The sequence below is a fragment of the Geospiza fortis genome, unplaced genomic scaffold (genome assembly GCF_000277835.1).
Source record: "Geospiza fortis unplaced genomic scaffold, GeoFor_1.0 scaffold78, whole genome shotgun sequence".
Taxonomy (NCBI): Eukaryota; Metazoa; Chordata; class Aves; order Passeriformes; family Thraupidae; genus Geospiza; species Geospiza fortis.
In genome coordinates, this window is record NW_005054339.1 from 5,110,627 (window position 1) to 5,126,032 (window position 15,406).

Here is a 15,406-nt window from a genome sequence, read left to right on the forward strand (position 1 = left end):
CCGGGGGCTCCTGGCGAGCACTTCCCGGGGCAGCCCCTGCTGCCCGGCCCTGCGGAGCCGCCGCCGAGGGACGCACAACGACCCCGCCGCCGGCCGGAACCACCGCCGGGGAGCGACCTGTCAGGGCACCTCGCAGGCCGGCCCCGAGAACCCTTCCCACGCGCTGGTTTGTCCCCGGGAGAAGGCGAGTTGGGAGCCTCTCCATGCCTTATCAAGTTCCTTATCTGAGCGGCTCCCAGAAGCTGTAGAACAGTTCAGCTTTATCTGGTGTAAGGGAGAAAAACAGTGTAGCTCTCGCACTCCATCCTGTATCGAGGACCACCTATTCTGCTGGGGTTTATCACATGAAGATGGTGAAATGCGGATTGCTGGGTGAACCATTAGGTCCCTGTTGTGGAACGAGGGCTTTGTATTCGCCTTCCAGTTCCTGATCTGTGCCGTGTGTGAGAGGACGCTAATCTTTCTCCTTCATCCCCCTTCCCTAAACCTTTCCTTGCTTCCATGTTGCATTGGTCAGACTTTTGGTCAGTGTTGTTTACGGAAGGAGGGGGGAAGAAGGCAGTTGAGGTTACAAACAAAAGTACTTGTATGACTCATCTACTTGGATTTAAGACATTGTATCATTCTTTCACGGGGCCTTTGCTTCTTTCTGAAGGAATCAGATGCTTTTTCCTATTCTTCCAGAGGAGGATGGATTGAAAGTTGTACGTTTTAGACTTTTCTTGGGCCACTGCTGATATTATTAAAAGACATAATGGGACTGTTTCACTGGATTATTGCCAGAATTAGTTTACACACTGAAACAATGAGTTGTTAGGCCTCTCATATGATAATATTTGTCCTGCTTTAAGATAAAGTTGCTGTGGAGGTGTTTTTAAAATTGCGGAGGACAGTCTGCATCAGGAGAGGCTCTCTTCATCTCTGGTTGGTGTGGCAACCACAATCTGTCCTCGATGCCTTCAGCCTTGGCCATCTTCACTTGCCGCCCGAACTCCCACCCGTTTCAGGAGCGTCATGTCTACCTGGACGAGCCTGTCAAGATCGGCCGCTCGGTGGCTCGCTGCCGGCCAGCCCAGAACAATGCCACCTTTGACTGCAAGGTGCTCTCCAGGAACCATGCTCTGGTCTGGTTTGATCACAAGACAGGCAAGGTAAGATGTTCGTGTAAAAACACTGAAACTGCACATTTGTTTCAGCAAGTCCCTGTAGATTGTGGATCACTCTGGTTTTGCTGTCATAAATGTGGTTGCATAGGGCAGGAGTAAGATTTGTGATAAAGCAGTAACTTTCCAGGTAAGTTGGTAATTTCTTACTAAGCAGAAACTTTGAATATTAGGAAAAGTATATGAAACTAACAGTTGAAAAAGGTTAGTTGAAAGGCTTGCATGTGTCTTATTTATTACTGGACATAGGTGATTTTGAGGTGAGACATGCAAATGTGAAAGCATATTGTATCGATATAGTAGTGTCATAGTATTTTTTTCAAACGCAGAGAAATTACTTTTTTATCGGTGTGTGAAAATTGTTCGTGAGGAGCATTGAAAAATGGATTTTAAAAAGATACTGTTCTTGTTTGGCAGTCTTCCTACTTGTCCTTTTGAAATTTTGTGGAGTATTTTGTTTGGTTCTGATAGGAGGTTTATTACTGGCAACAGGAGTGTAATGGGTGGCATTCATGATATAGTCTTATTGTTAATGAAAATGGTCTTAAAATACATCCTGTGTTCTTAACTGTTCCTCTCTCAAGTCTGGCAGTCTTGTTAAGCAAAATTGAGGGGTCCTGTAGTGCATGTTTTGTCCACTAGGGATTGAACTGGGACAAGTAAAGTTGTTTTACTTAATGACTGTCAAGTTAATTTTAAAAATCCAGCGAAAAATTAACAAAGGGCAGACTGCAGTTGCTCAGCACTCTATTCTTTTTCTGACTATATTGATATTATGCTCTAGAATTTAACATGTTCTAAGTCAGCTGGTTTTTAGCTTCACACCAAGTCCTTCTGTGAAATGCAGTCAGTGTAGCTCTGGATTTTAAGAATAATACGGTCTGTAACTCATGCAGATTTTTTCAGTAGTATGACACAGCATGAGGAGCAGTACAACGCAGTCAAAGTTCTTAAACCTTCCATTGTTAGCTATCCTGTATTATGCAATACTTGGACATGATGGGACAAGACAAGCATTTAATTTCTTAAGGCTGGATTATTGCTTTCAAGTTACCGGCAGGTAATTGTGCAAACTGCTATCTGTATTAAACGTTTAATTAAGCATCTTGCTTTGGCTCTATTGTGTATGTGATATTCATTCTTGGATTCTAGAAAACTTAAGTGCTTGAAATACTTTCAGTATAGTCTTTAACCTTTCTTGTTTGATTCAACAAAGTAAAATCTTCCAATTTATTGTGCTGTTTTTAAATTAGAAAGCATTATGCATATAGCTTTTTATCAACATTTCTTACAACTTACCAAGACTTTAAGACCCCCATGTGCTCTATTATGGTTACAAATATGATCTGTCATTTTCAAGATGGTTAATTTGAGAAAGCACTGAGTGTTGAGCAAGTCTAACTGATAGACAAGCTTCAAAAACGATCAGCTATGAGGATTTTTGTTTGTTTTGAATTTCAGTTAGCTGTGCCTTCTCTAATATAGGTAAAAAATTGTATGCTTACTCATTTATCTGTTTAAAAATAGCAACTTAGTAGTAGTAATTAAAAGGATTGTATTTAATAGTTCTTGAGATAATGTCATGTGATGATTTGACAGAGGTCTGGTGAAAATTGCCAAGGTGGGCATCTGTAGCCATAGTAAACAACTAAAGAACGGGTTTGTGATGATGCCCTGGAATCCACTCCTATTGCATGTTCTGTGTGGTGTTGTGAAAGGTTTAAAGCACAGGTATAGCAGTGAGGAGAATTTCAGATTTGTGCTTGTTTGTTGGATGTGTGGACTGGCTTTTGATCTGGTTGAGTATCTGAATGGTAAATTGTGAGACGGTGGGGTGGGGGAAATGCGCCATTAGAGATAATAGGTATCAAATGCTGTTGTGAAAAGGTAGTTAGAAGATACTGATAAATACAGGCTTGATCTTGAATCACAAGAACTACTTAAAAAAATTCTGTGGTGCTTTCAAAATGCAAAGAAAAACAGGCCAGAACATTTACGTGCAGCAACATCAATTATCATTGTTTACATAACTGCTAATAAGCACATCTCATTTAGGAAATTGTCATTATCCTATCAATGACCTATATATAAACCTGCACAAATTCTCTTTGTCACAGTATTTGTAAACATTTCTTAGACTCTTACATATAGGACATTCATAAATTCTGTATTTTTTGAAAGGTAAAAGACCTTCAAATGTTAATTTAATAATGAGAAAAACCTTCAGCTATTTCAAAATAGTTTGTTAATGATCTGGGACTACAGTTTCATAAGTTGTGGACTTTGGCAATACCAGTTTCGGGCATTGCCAGTCACTCAGTCCAGGCTCTGTTGCCCCTTGAGCTGCCTTTCAGTCATACTTTATTACTCTTTTTTTTTTTCCCCATGTGGGCTTGGAGTTTTATTTTGTTTATTGAATCATGTGAGTGATCCTGTTTACTACATAGCCTGTAAACAATTTTGTCAGTATTATCTGTAAATAGGGGTAGAACCTGAAGAGAGGGAGCATTAGTAAGCTATGTCAAGGAAAGTAGTACAGAATTTTTTTCCTAAGGCAGAGGAAGGTATAAGCTGAAATATGTTGCATAAGTAGACCAAGCTGAAGATAACATGTTACTTACAATTGAAAGATGTGAATGTTTATTTTGTATAAAGGCATTTTAATTATGCATGGAAAAAGTTATTTGCCCAGGGAGATAATGTCTATGTAACACCAGCATTATTAAGGTTGAAAATAGAGTGAGTTTTCAAGATCACCAATATGTAGCAATTAAAAGGTACTTAAAGCTGGATTTGCTTTTTAAAATATTTTAAACATAGTATGTGATCCTAAATATATGTATGATAAAGGTGGAAGGAGATGGTGGTGGGATTATCTGTATTTAGACTTTTTCTGTACATAGTAATATTTTTGAAGATAACTGGTGCAATGCCTCTTCCTTCCTGTGTTTGTAGATATAGCATAATAACTCCTAGTTAACTAGTGGATTTTTCATGAAGTGATAACATTAGAATATTATAATTAGAATTTATTTTAGTTTTATTTTTTTTTTAGTAATTGCAAGTTAATGAATCTGGGTTTTTTTAGAGGTGCCTGAAAAAGTGACTCACTAGATACGGAGGAAGTAGATGCTGTGCTAAGCATGGAGTGTTCCAAAAAGTGTGAATCAAAGCAAAAGAAAAAGTGGGCTATACTTCAGAAAATCTAAATGTGTTCAGCTCAAATCACTGCATATGAGAAGAGACCCTTTAAAATAGTGTAACTGAAATAATCTTAAACTTGTTTTTTTCGGTTTTGTTTTCATTTCTAAAAATAAGCAAGTGGAAGACCTTTGAGAATTTGTATGTGACTTCCAGGCTGAAATGCTTCTGACAGATGGAGAAGCTTTTAGTAGAAACCTGAAGCTTCCAAACAGATATCCAGGCTTTCAAAATCTGGAATTATTCAGTCCCTGACGTTGTTGTGAGTTGCTATTATAAGTACCTCTTATAGGGAATTCATTGCCACAGTTTACCAAAGAAACTGTGAAAAATAAAGTATTTTCTTACATAAAAAGCACCCCAAAGAACTGGTCATTTTTAATAACTGAAAAAAAAGTGTAGGCACAAGTTGATGTGTTAATGGTAGCTAATGCTATTGTTTTAATTTAATTCAGAGTGGATGTGAATTGAATTGAGCACATTCATATCTTGGTGATGGAAATGCTAAGTACTATATTGAAATCCATAGTCCCCATAATAGTAAATGAAATTTGTTAGAGCTGTGCATTATGGCTTCTAGTCTTAAAATATGGGACATAAAAATACTGCAAAATACTTAAAGAAAACAAAACAGATTTCCTCTTCAAGAAGAAAACCCAAACCCAACCAATCATAGCAAACCCCAACAACTCAAACCAGCCAGCCCAAAGGTAGGGCCAGTTTAACGTGATCTGAAGGACACAGTGCAGTTTCCTCTGGTCTGTTTGGGAAGACCCCAGGCCTGGGAGTCTTGCTGTGGTGGGGGTGAGCTGATCTGCTGAAGGGCAGGGCTGCCCCCAACACAGACCTGCTGTGCCGAGTGAACGGGCAGGCAGGGGCCTCAGGACAAACACAGGGCTGCCCTTGGAAAGGAAGAACCCCTTGCAGCTTATTGGACCCTGTCTGGCATACTGCATTTCATTTTGGACCACTAATGCAACAAATACATTGACAAACAGGAGTTGAGATTAGATAGTCTTATTTTGCTGTATTGTACTAGGGAGTAAAGTAAATTGATATGAAAGGAAGCAAACCAAATTAGTAAAGAGGAAATATGTTACTCACTTAACATTACATAAAATGTTTTGTGGATATCAAGAACTTGGCATGATTCAGGAAAGCACAGAACATTTTCTTTGGATGGTCTGTTTGTTCAGAAGTATTTTAGTAAATTTGTCTTAAAAAACTAAGCGGGATATGAAGAATGGTATTTGGAATTGCAGGGTTTTGGTGGGAAGTTTTTTTTCCTTCTGCTTCCAGTAGAGAATCCTGTGTGATACTCTGGCCTGTTTAGTGCTGATCTGTGTAAAGTGTGTTTAGTTTCCCATCTATCAGTAGCACTTATATTGATAGATACCATGTCTGTTATTTGTTTTTTCCTCTATTATATTTTTTTGACTTTCTGTTAGGATTGTTGTCCGAGAGATGAACAGATGTTTTATTTTTCAGTACTCTTGATGTTGCTGTGTGCTTACAGTCTGCAGTGGAGACACTGTCTTCAAAACATTGAATATTTATTCCAAGTGCCCTGGAGGACTGACCTGGGATTTGCCGTAATGCACTGAGGTGAAACTCCAGTGCTTAGGTGCCTCTGGTAAGACGGTGATGTCAGGCAGCCCTCACATACACCTGTTAATATTTTTATGTAAGTGCTTTTCACCCTGAATGAACCATCCAATTTTATACTGATATGATCATGAGAATAGTATGGGGTAGGGAGCTCTTGCTTTTGACCAAGTTCAGCCTCATGGTTTTAGGAGCTGGTGTAGGAGTGCAGGCAGCCATTTATAGTAGAGGTAAGGCAGTGCTGACAAGGATTTCCCTGCAGAGATACCATCTAGAGTCACTGCTGCAGAGTTAATACTGTAATTCTTGGAGCTGATCCATTGCAGTCATGCTGCATCTATCCTGAGCCAGGAACACCAACACATTGATTAGGCTTTAAAAACAAACAAAAATCCCTTTCGTATTTGCAATGAATTTTTACAAACCTCAAATGAATCAGGTTACTTAGCTGGAATGAAGGCCAGTAAATGTGTTTTCCTTAGATCTCTTATGGGGTGGTTTGGGTTTGCTCCTGGTCCCAGGCTTAAAAATGCAAAACCTTGCTTCCCTACATTTTTATTATATAAAGTTGTTCTTGATTTTTACTTTTTTATATGTTAGTTGGGCAATCCAGTGATCATTTGCAGATGTATTTACATGGCACTGGAGAAATACTTTGATTTGGCTCTATCTTCTCATTTTTCTTAATGTGACAGCCTCATTTGCTTATTTATCTCATGAAAGTAATTGAATTTATGTATGCTGTAAAGGGCCGTGTGGGTGAGGAGTGTCCATGTCACTGTGCTACTTTGGCTATTTTGATTTGAGTCTGATCTAGCTAAAATTCTGCAAAATGTGTCGATACCTACTCAGCTGTTTTGTTGCATTTTGGATTTTGTCGTTTCTTTTAACAGATAACATAAAGTGAAAATGATGAGTGTTTTTGGAACCAGGACAGTGAAAAGGAAGCAAGAATGCTGTCTCCATCCCTACAGCTAGCAATTTTACACTCTATTGCTACTAAATTATATGGCTATTTGTTGTCTCTGGATTTTCTTTTGAATCACATCAATACTTGCTTCTTGTTAATGTTCACTTGCAGAGAGGTTGGATTATCCAAGAGCTCTGAATTTTGTTAGATCTTGCTGTGACCATGCTTTAATTTTCCCAACTTGTCTGTCTTTCCAGAAATGTTTCTGCTTGTGGCAGAATTTTTGGAAAAAGGCTCAGCATTGTCACATTTTTGTTGAATATAGACAAGTGTTTTTTCCGTCTGCTCTAGGAAGTGGGAACATCAGGCAGAGAGATGGGCTGGACTATACCCATCTTGCAAGAAGACATATCTCTGCCAGAGGTCCAGAACAGTTTCCTCCTTGAAAAGGAAAATCATTGTGCTGGAGCCAGACAATTAATTGGATACAATTTTCCTGTTGTGTTGTACCAGACTTGTGTGTGATTGAGCAATGCCTTAGAGTTTATTTCAGTCTTGAGAAAGTATAAATAAATGATGAACTTCCAGCAGGCTTATAATAGAAAGTCCAAAATCCTGTAGTAGCACTGTAGTTGAGTGGAAAAACACAGAAAACGCTAGCAGGAGTTTGACCTTTTTTTTCCCCCCTTTCTTTACTTTGGTAAAAAATAAACATAAAAAGTTCAGGGATTAGTCAAGGGTAGTTTAGGGCATGAGGAATTTATAAGATCCTTGCAGAGCTAAGGAACATTACGGTATTGATAGTTGAACTGTGGTGTGTAGTGAAGGGAAATATATGCTATTCATAGAACTTTTAGGTTATAAAACATTAACCAACCATTGGAAAGAATTGACAGTTAGATGGGCTCAATTGCAAATGTCCTAATAGTGTAGAATCTGAGAACTTCTAAATAAATACAAAAAATAGTAACAGTGTTGTGCTACATTAAAGTAAGTTTTTCCCCAGTAGGAATATCTTTAGTTTTAGTTTTTACATGATAATTCAAATGTCTTGAAAATATTTATTACAGAAAGTCTTCAATACAGAAAGCATACAATGTCTCACATATATATATATAAAACATATATAAGAACAGAAGGGTGATCTTTTGCTCTTGTGTTAAGATAGTATTGAACAGAAACCTAAGAATTAACTTATTAGTGCTGAATATTCTCATAATTACACTTGTAGTATTTCTTACATAAAAATAAAATGAATGCAAGAGCTTAAGATGGAAGAGTTATGGCTGCATGTAAGCATGTATTGAGTAATACCCTTTTTAAAGGAAAGAATAGAAATGTTATGTTTCAAATCCAGAATGGAAAGCTCTTTAATGGGCCAGATAGATATTTGTACAGCAAGTTCTTTTGAAGACATTTGGTACTGGCTGCTGCTATCTGCATATGTCATTAGTCTTATCTGATACGGAAGTTTTTGCTCTTAAATGGAACTTTTCCAGAGTTGTTCCTTTTTTGGAAGTGGAGTGAGCTGAAGTTTAAACCTTGATTTGTTTAAAACTTACTCTTGGCCATAGTATCAATGTTCTGTAAGTGTTTTTTTTTGTTTGTTTAACTCCACCCCAGCAGAGTTTGATGATTATGCCTTGCTTATTGGTTTTGGTTTGTTTTTTTTTAAATTGGTTTTCTTGAAGTGTAATGCTTAATTATATAGGTAGAAGCCAGATCTCTTGGTTCTGAAAAGCTGAGCATTTAGCCTGCCTACCTTTTTGCCTTTTAATATCCTGGTGACCTTTCCCAGTAAGTCGTGGCACAATTAACTGTCATTCTCTCCTTTTTCTCGCTGTTAGCTGTGATAGTTAAGCCAGAACTTAGGGGCAATAGAATTGCAAATCAGTTTCTGTAGTATTACTTGTGATTTTATTCTGCCAATTGCTGGGTTTTGCACTTTTGCCTACTGTTTCCAGGTACTTGAAGAATCTGAAAGCTTTCAGGAGGCGCAATGAATTATTTGTAATTCGTCATGTTTTGAACTCGGTTATTTAAAAAATAAGCTTTGTTTTTTATATCTGATTGTGAAAGAATCCATTCTGCAACCAAGTTATTTTTGCAGGTCTGTGATCTCTGTAGGTAACTCCTTGTTGTATTCTTATCATTACAGGGATTCCTCTTGCTGGATGCCAGAGGAATTTTTAAGGTTATGTCAATATTAACACATACTCTTAAGGGACAAAGAATAAGTTTGATGAAGTTCCTTTGTTTCGATGGATTCCAGAACTTTAGGTCATTAAATAGGGTGGTAGCTACTTTGAGTGAGGTTACAATACTGTGAACAAGGGCAGCAAATCCTATGACATAGATCAACTGGCATAACTAAGGTTGGTGTGTACCTCAGGAGATTGTCCAGTCCCATCTGCTGGTCCACAGCAGGTCTAATGAATTGAGGTTGTTGTGGACTTGGAAGAGAATTTTGTGTACAGAATTAATCCCTACTAGGAAATAAGCTTCTGAGGTCAGTGGCAGGCATATTAGCTGGTAGATTAGCCTGTGTTGCTGTTATCTTATGTTAGTAATTTCCAGTGTATGTATGTATAGTTAAAATTTAGTATTAGGCTTACTTGGAGTACTCCTTGTGTAGTGTAACTTAAAATTAGTACCAAAATGTGTCAGGTAAATTTAAAACGCATTTCTGGAGGAAAAGAAGCACTAAATGAATGACATAAGAATGTTCCTAATTCCATAAGGGTGGAAATAATACAACACTTTCACTTATAGTTGTCAACCACTACTTCCTTTTTAACAACTCAAAGGGGAAATTTTTTTTTTGGTCTTCTCTTTAAGGACCTTTTGTAGACGGCATATTCCATCACTTGTAAGAGAAAGCCAGGAATACAAATTGTTATGGAAAGGGTATATTTGTTTTTGCAATCTCCGTAGCTATTCGATGTTAGGTAAAGCTGCTGGTTGTGCTACTTAAGCAGAGCTTTGGTAGGTATATAAATATTGTCAGTGACAGTGAAGGCCAGTGATTTGGTCTATGAACAGAGCCCTTCCTATGTAATTAGGGGAATAAGTGATAGGCTGCTATTTATATTAATAATATGTTACCTATAACACAGAAAGGCATGTGGATGTTCTAAGTCTATTTGAATGCTCTTTACCCATGGCGTCATTCTGATCGTTGGTTACATTTATGAATGACTCTTAATTAGAAAGTTAAAAGTATGTGTGCTGTGTTTAGATAACTTCTAACTTGCACATAAACAGAGAAGAAAATGTTTCTGGAGTTTTTGTACTTGAACAAATGCATTGCATCAGCACACAAGGACAACCTTCCTTTCAAAGTGCATGTTTTGATCCTGAATCTCTCTGTACACATGCTGCCTCACTGACTGAGACCAGCACAGATTGTACATCCATCCTGTGGCAGCATATTGCTTCCTGATCAATTTAATGCAGATCTACATTTTAGCTGCAGATTGACCTTCCCTGACCCCGTGTTCCAGAAGTGGGCTTGGAAAGGGTTAGGTTAGCAAAACACTGCTTTCCTTTCACTGAGCCACTCTGGGACATCCAGATTGCATTTCTGGGGGCTCCACAGCTCACCCTCTTCTGGGATTTTGTTTGCTTCACAGATCAGTGTGAATGTGCCTGCAGTTGAATAATTTTGTACACAGATGTGCAGGTAAGAGGGTTTTTTTTTGTCTCCTCTGGTTATCAAATGTAAGGGTGCTCATTTTCCTTCCTTTTTTTCCCATGCAGCTTAATGTTGAGCCTTCAGAGGATAAGTGTTGCTGAATAAATTTTAGATGATGATCTGAGTTTTATAAACTAATACTAAAGGATCTTCATGACTATTATTCTTTATTTTGGGATCTGTAACTTGTAATCTCTTTGATGTATGTTATGGTTTAAACTTGCTGTATGCATTTTGGTTTATAATTGGTGTTTTGTAAATAATTGCTTTGTAATATCCTTTAAAGCCTTTTATGAAGATGTAGTTTTGAGTCTAATGTTAGGGTACCTGTAATCTTGCAACATGATTTCAGTGGCTGGATCTGCTTGCTGGTGCTATGCCTCAAATCTAGAAAGTATGTTAAACCATTCTGCTTTCAATATTGCTTCAGACAGTTATTATACAGGTGAGCAAAGCTCAGTGGAGACTATGCTGTTTTGTCCAGACCAAAACTTTTCAGACAGTAGAAGGATTTTAAGAAATAATAAGTGCTTGGTTATAATTGTAGACATTTGGAAGAGGTAATTTTTTTCAACTGCTACACTCATGCTGAGGTGTCCCAAGTATTCTTTTTCATGGGACCGTTGTAGCGGCAGGATTTTAAAATGTGAATTTGTGATCATATATGGACAGAAAATGTTTTAACCTTGAAGTTTAATTGTTTACAGACACAGTCAACATGCATTTTTATTTCAAAACTGGTTATATTTAATATATAAAATTATGTTTAATATTTTTATTTAATGGTGAGATAGTGGTGACATAGAAAAGAAGAAAAGAGGCAAATCAGCTTTCTAGGTATAGTCTCTTCTATCTGAAAACAAGTCATGACTTTTGGAAAGTTCTGCTTGAATTTACAAATAATGTGGTAAAAAAGTCACAAGAAAAATAAATTTTGGAACTTAGGAAGGGGCCAACTTTTTTTTTTTTTAATATTAGCAGTGACAGCATAATTGCTAGGACATGAAAAAGGACTTTACTGAGTATACTGAATCAAATATGAAGAATGGATCAACTCAGTCTTTTTTGTTATTTTTGACCCATATAACTCCTGCTCTGGGCTTTCCTTTCCATAAAGCTGGAGATGATACAGTGAATGGACAGGACCAACCTGTTGCTGATCAGAGAGTCACAGAATGGTCTGGGCTGGGAGGGACCTTAAAGATCATCTCATTCCAACACCCATGCCGTGGGCAGGGACACCTCCCACTAGACCAGGCTGCTCAGAGTGCCCGCCAGCATGGCCTTGAACAGTTCCAGGGATGGGGCATTTTCCAGTTGTTTTGGGTTTTTTTCCCCATCATTGTTCCTTTCTTGGTATTTTTTAACTTCATTTTGCTCATTAAGTACTAGCATAGTAGTAATAGTAGTAGTTATTATTATTATATTCCAAAGCAGAAGAATTTCTGTCAATGCTTTTAATACTTCTTGGTGAAATGTCCCATTTCAGTAGAAGAAAAGCACACCAGCAATAAATGACTACAAATCACAGAGGTATTAGGTGCACTACATTTGCTCAAACAGGAGTGCACTTTTATCAGTTGTGTCCATGGGCAGGTCTGAGGGCCATCTCAGCAGGGTTCTTTTGGCTTGTCCATATGCTGTGTAGACTTAGGCTGGTGGAGGTGAACTCATTATTTCCCTCATGCATTGCATTTCTGAGCATTTGAAAGAGTAGGAGCTATACTTGCCTTTTTAATGCTGCCTTTGAAGTATGAGCGTTGTTTGCTGGCATCTTAAAAGAGGGAGGAGAAGGTTTATCTTCTTTGATAAACAAACCTTTGGAAAGAGCTCTGTGACCTTGCTTGAAGAAGGATTATGATGACAGGAATGTCTTGTATATTTATTTTATATAATCACAAGTGGTAAATTCAGTTAAATGTGGCTTGTTTACCGTGTAAAACACTTAGATACCTGCCTGCACTTGAGGCATAGTAGAGTATTATTATTTAAATGTCTGAATTATGATAATTTACGTACTCGTTTAACATGCTAGCAGTGTATGAAGCCAAACTTAAAAGTTTTGAGAACATTATCATTTAAATAACTTCAGTTGTTTAGTTTTTTTCAAGTATTCGAGCTTTAGATTCTGGAGAATAGACATGGATGACTGTTCTTTATAAAGGTGTTAACAGGTTTTTTCTGCTTGGGTAGAACTGTTAAAGGTGTCCTATAGCAGAAAGCCTGCATGACTTGCATCTTCCCACAATACTAATGAGAAATTGCATTTTGAAAACTGTGGTGGAATACAGAGGCTTTGTTATTTGCTGCAAATCTCAGAGCTGCAATTCAGAGAGAACTCTTGCTTTTCAGTTTCAGTTCCACTCTTTTGCAGGATTTTGTTGCAATTCAAAAGGTACATTTTTCACTATCAATTTGTGTTTCTCCATGGTTTCTAGTACCTTTGACAGAACAACTAAAGCAAATAGCACAGAGCAAAATCTTGTCAGCTTACACTGTGCAGTGAAAATGAATTTTAGAAAATCCAAGGTCACTGAACCTACATGTTTCTGAAAATGTTGGTGGTAACACTCACTTAGAGCATGATGCTCTTGCCACCATTAGGGCAGTAATCTAATTGAACAGGAATAGTGAAATGGAATAGGCAGCAAAAAAGCACAGTGAACCCCAACATCAGAGTAGGGTGTTTCTTGTTTCCATTAGCTGATCCTCTTGAGACCTAAAGCCTCTGTAGCAGGGAGTTCTTTTCTGTATTGTGTTTTTGTGAAATGCTGGGTAGTAACTTCCTTTCATTTTTAATGTATGTATATTACCATTAGAAAATATGATACTTCAGGTTGGAATTAAATTTCCCTTTATTTTTTCTGGTTGAGAAGGTGAAAAACAAAATGTTCTGCAAAATACTGTTCTTGGGAAAGTATTTGACAAAACTGAAGAAATAAGAACAAATCTATGGGAGAAAAGGTTATGGGTACACAGAATATTTCTAAACAAGTTGTCAGATGCCAGGTGAGCTCTTCTGTATAACTGGTCCATCATTCATCCTATCCTCAACATGTTGATTCTCACACTTGGGCCACTCTTAAAACAACTGAAATTAGACTTCAGCTCTCTTGTCTGTCCTCTGTAATGTCAGTGCTGTCTTCCCTCAGTCTTTGGGATGAAAAGAATTGCAGATTTTTAAGAGTTACCTGTTTTTTACAGTGCCTCCCCATTGAAGTCTATAAGTAATCCCAACTGCTGCCTTCCTCTTCCTATCTCTTTCTGCAAAGTGCAAACCACAGTGGTAAAATTCCAGCTTTGTGAGCCTTGCCTTCCTCTCATGTCCACGTGGATTTGAGCAGTGTATGGTGATGGAGCAGCCAGGCGTGAGTCAATTTAGGGGCTGGACAGAGGGGAGAGAGGAAAGGCTGGAAGAAACTTTTCTTCTTGTTTCTCATTCTTTCTAAATACAAGCAACCAGTTCTCAGGTCACTTTCTGTGGTTTGAGCTGGTAACCATGGAGGGTGGCCTTCAGATGCTCAGGTGCTGTGAGGGCAGGAAGCACATCTGTGTGGTCAGTTTGGAGAACTGGTGAGATAAACTTTGTACCAGCACTGAGGCTATGCTGGGGATAGACAATTGGGTGAGAAGAGCACTGAAGATACCAGGGAGTTTGCATGGGAAATTCTACAAGGATGGATAGAGACAAGGGGATCAGTGTTACAAGTGAATCAAGTGATGCAGAAGGGAATATTGAAACTGAAGAGCAATCGAAGTCACAATTGCACACTCTAGATTGCAAGTTGTGCTTTAAAAAAAAAAAAAGAAAAACCAACAGGAAACATGTATTGCTACTTCTCCTTTTTAAATGTACTTGTACTATTAGGAACAGGTGCCCAAAGAGCAGAGTTCTCTGCTATGGAAAAATGATCACAAACATTACAATTATCATTTAAGGTAACAAAGCTTTTTATTGGTGATTTTCTGTGTTATGCTGTTTGAATATTTAGTTTTTAAAAAACGCTTACTTCTCTCAGGTTCTATTAAAATATTCTTAGCATGTTGGAAAGAGCCATTGTTACGAGCAGTGCAGGAATGGCAGTTGTAAGGAGCTGTATTTGTAGTGAAGTAAAGTATTTCCAGAGCAGATAGATATTTTTATTTTTTTATTGAACTAGTCATGTAGTTGGAAGATGGGTCATCTTCCATGAAAGATTTTAGGAAAAATAGTTTCAGTTCCTTATATAAAACTGTTCTTAGTGAGGAGTGTGCTGTCTCTCTGCCATATTTGAGACACTTACTGTTGAGCACTTCACCTGTTTTTAATTGTGAGTTGTTAATGAGAGCATTCCCTATTAGAGTTCACTAGGTGGTTTTGGTTGAAGTTGAAATAGCAGCATGGAAATGTTTGTCATTTGTGTGCTTCTGGTCCTGTGTGAAGTTTTATAGTTATTCTTGTCTAACTGACAAAGAAATAAATGTTTTGCATTCTATCAAAAAGTCCACTGTAAGAATACTTGTGTTGTAATTTATTGTGGAATATTGCTGTCAAGTGACTTACTTCCTGTAAATTATTATTAATTTTCTCTTAAAGTAATTAGTGAAAAATGCATTAATAATTTGCATATTGGCTATTGTATATATGGGTGACTGATAAAATCTAGAAGGACCTACTGAAATTTAAAGAATTTATATTTGAAAATTAGTTTATTCAAAATATTTAGGTATTCATAAAATAGTTAGGAATAAAGATTTAACTTCAGTTGGTTTAAAGTACTTTTAGAATAGTAGCTGTGTGAGTTCTCTTGGGATTTTTCTCTGGTTGTTACTCTGAACTATTGATGTTTGCAC

At 37.6% G+C, this 15,406-nt stretch overlaps 1 protein-coding gene across 12 annotated transcripts in view; it reads left to right on the forward strand.

Moving 5' to 3' along the window:
• Positions 1–15,406, forward strand: part of SLMAP (sarcolemma associated protein) — a 78,497-nt gene continuing 63,091 nt past the window's right edge. For 11 of the 12 annotated variants that reach the window (XM_031058143.1, XM_031058144.1, XM_031058148.1 and 8 more), the window contains exon 1: positions 7–1,151. In XM_031058143.1, the coding sequence (XP_030914003.1) occupies positions 954–1,151 (198 nt within the window). In that variant the 5' untranslated portion in view covers positions 7–953. Of the gene's footprint in view, positions 1,152–15,406 lie in introns of all 12 variants that reach the window. The other variant, XM_005422451.3, reaches the window with a different exon arrangement.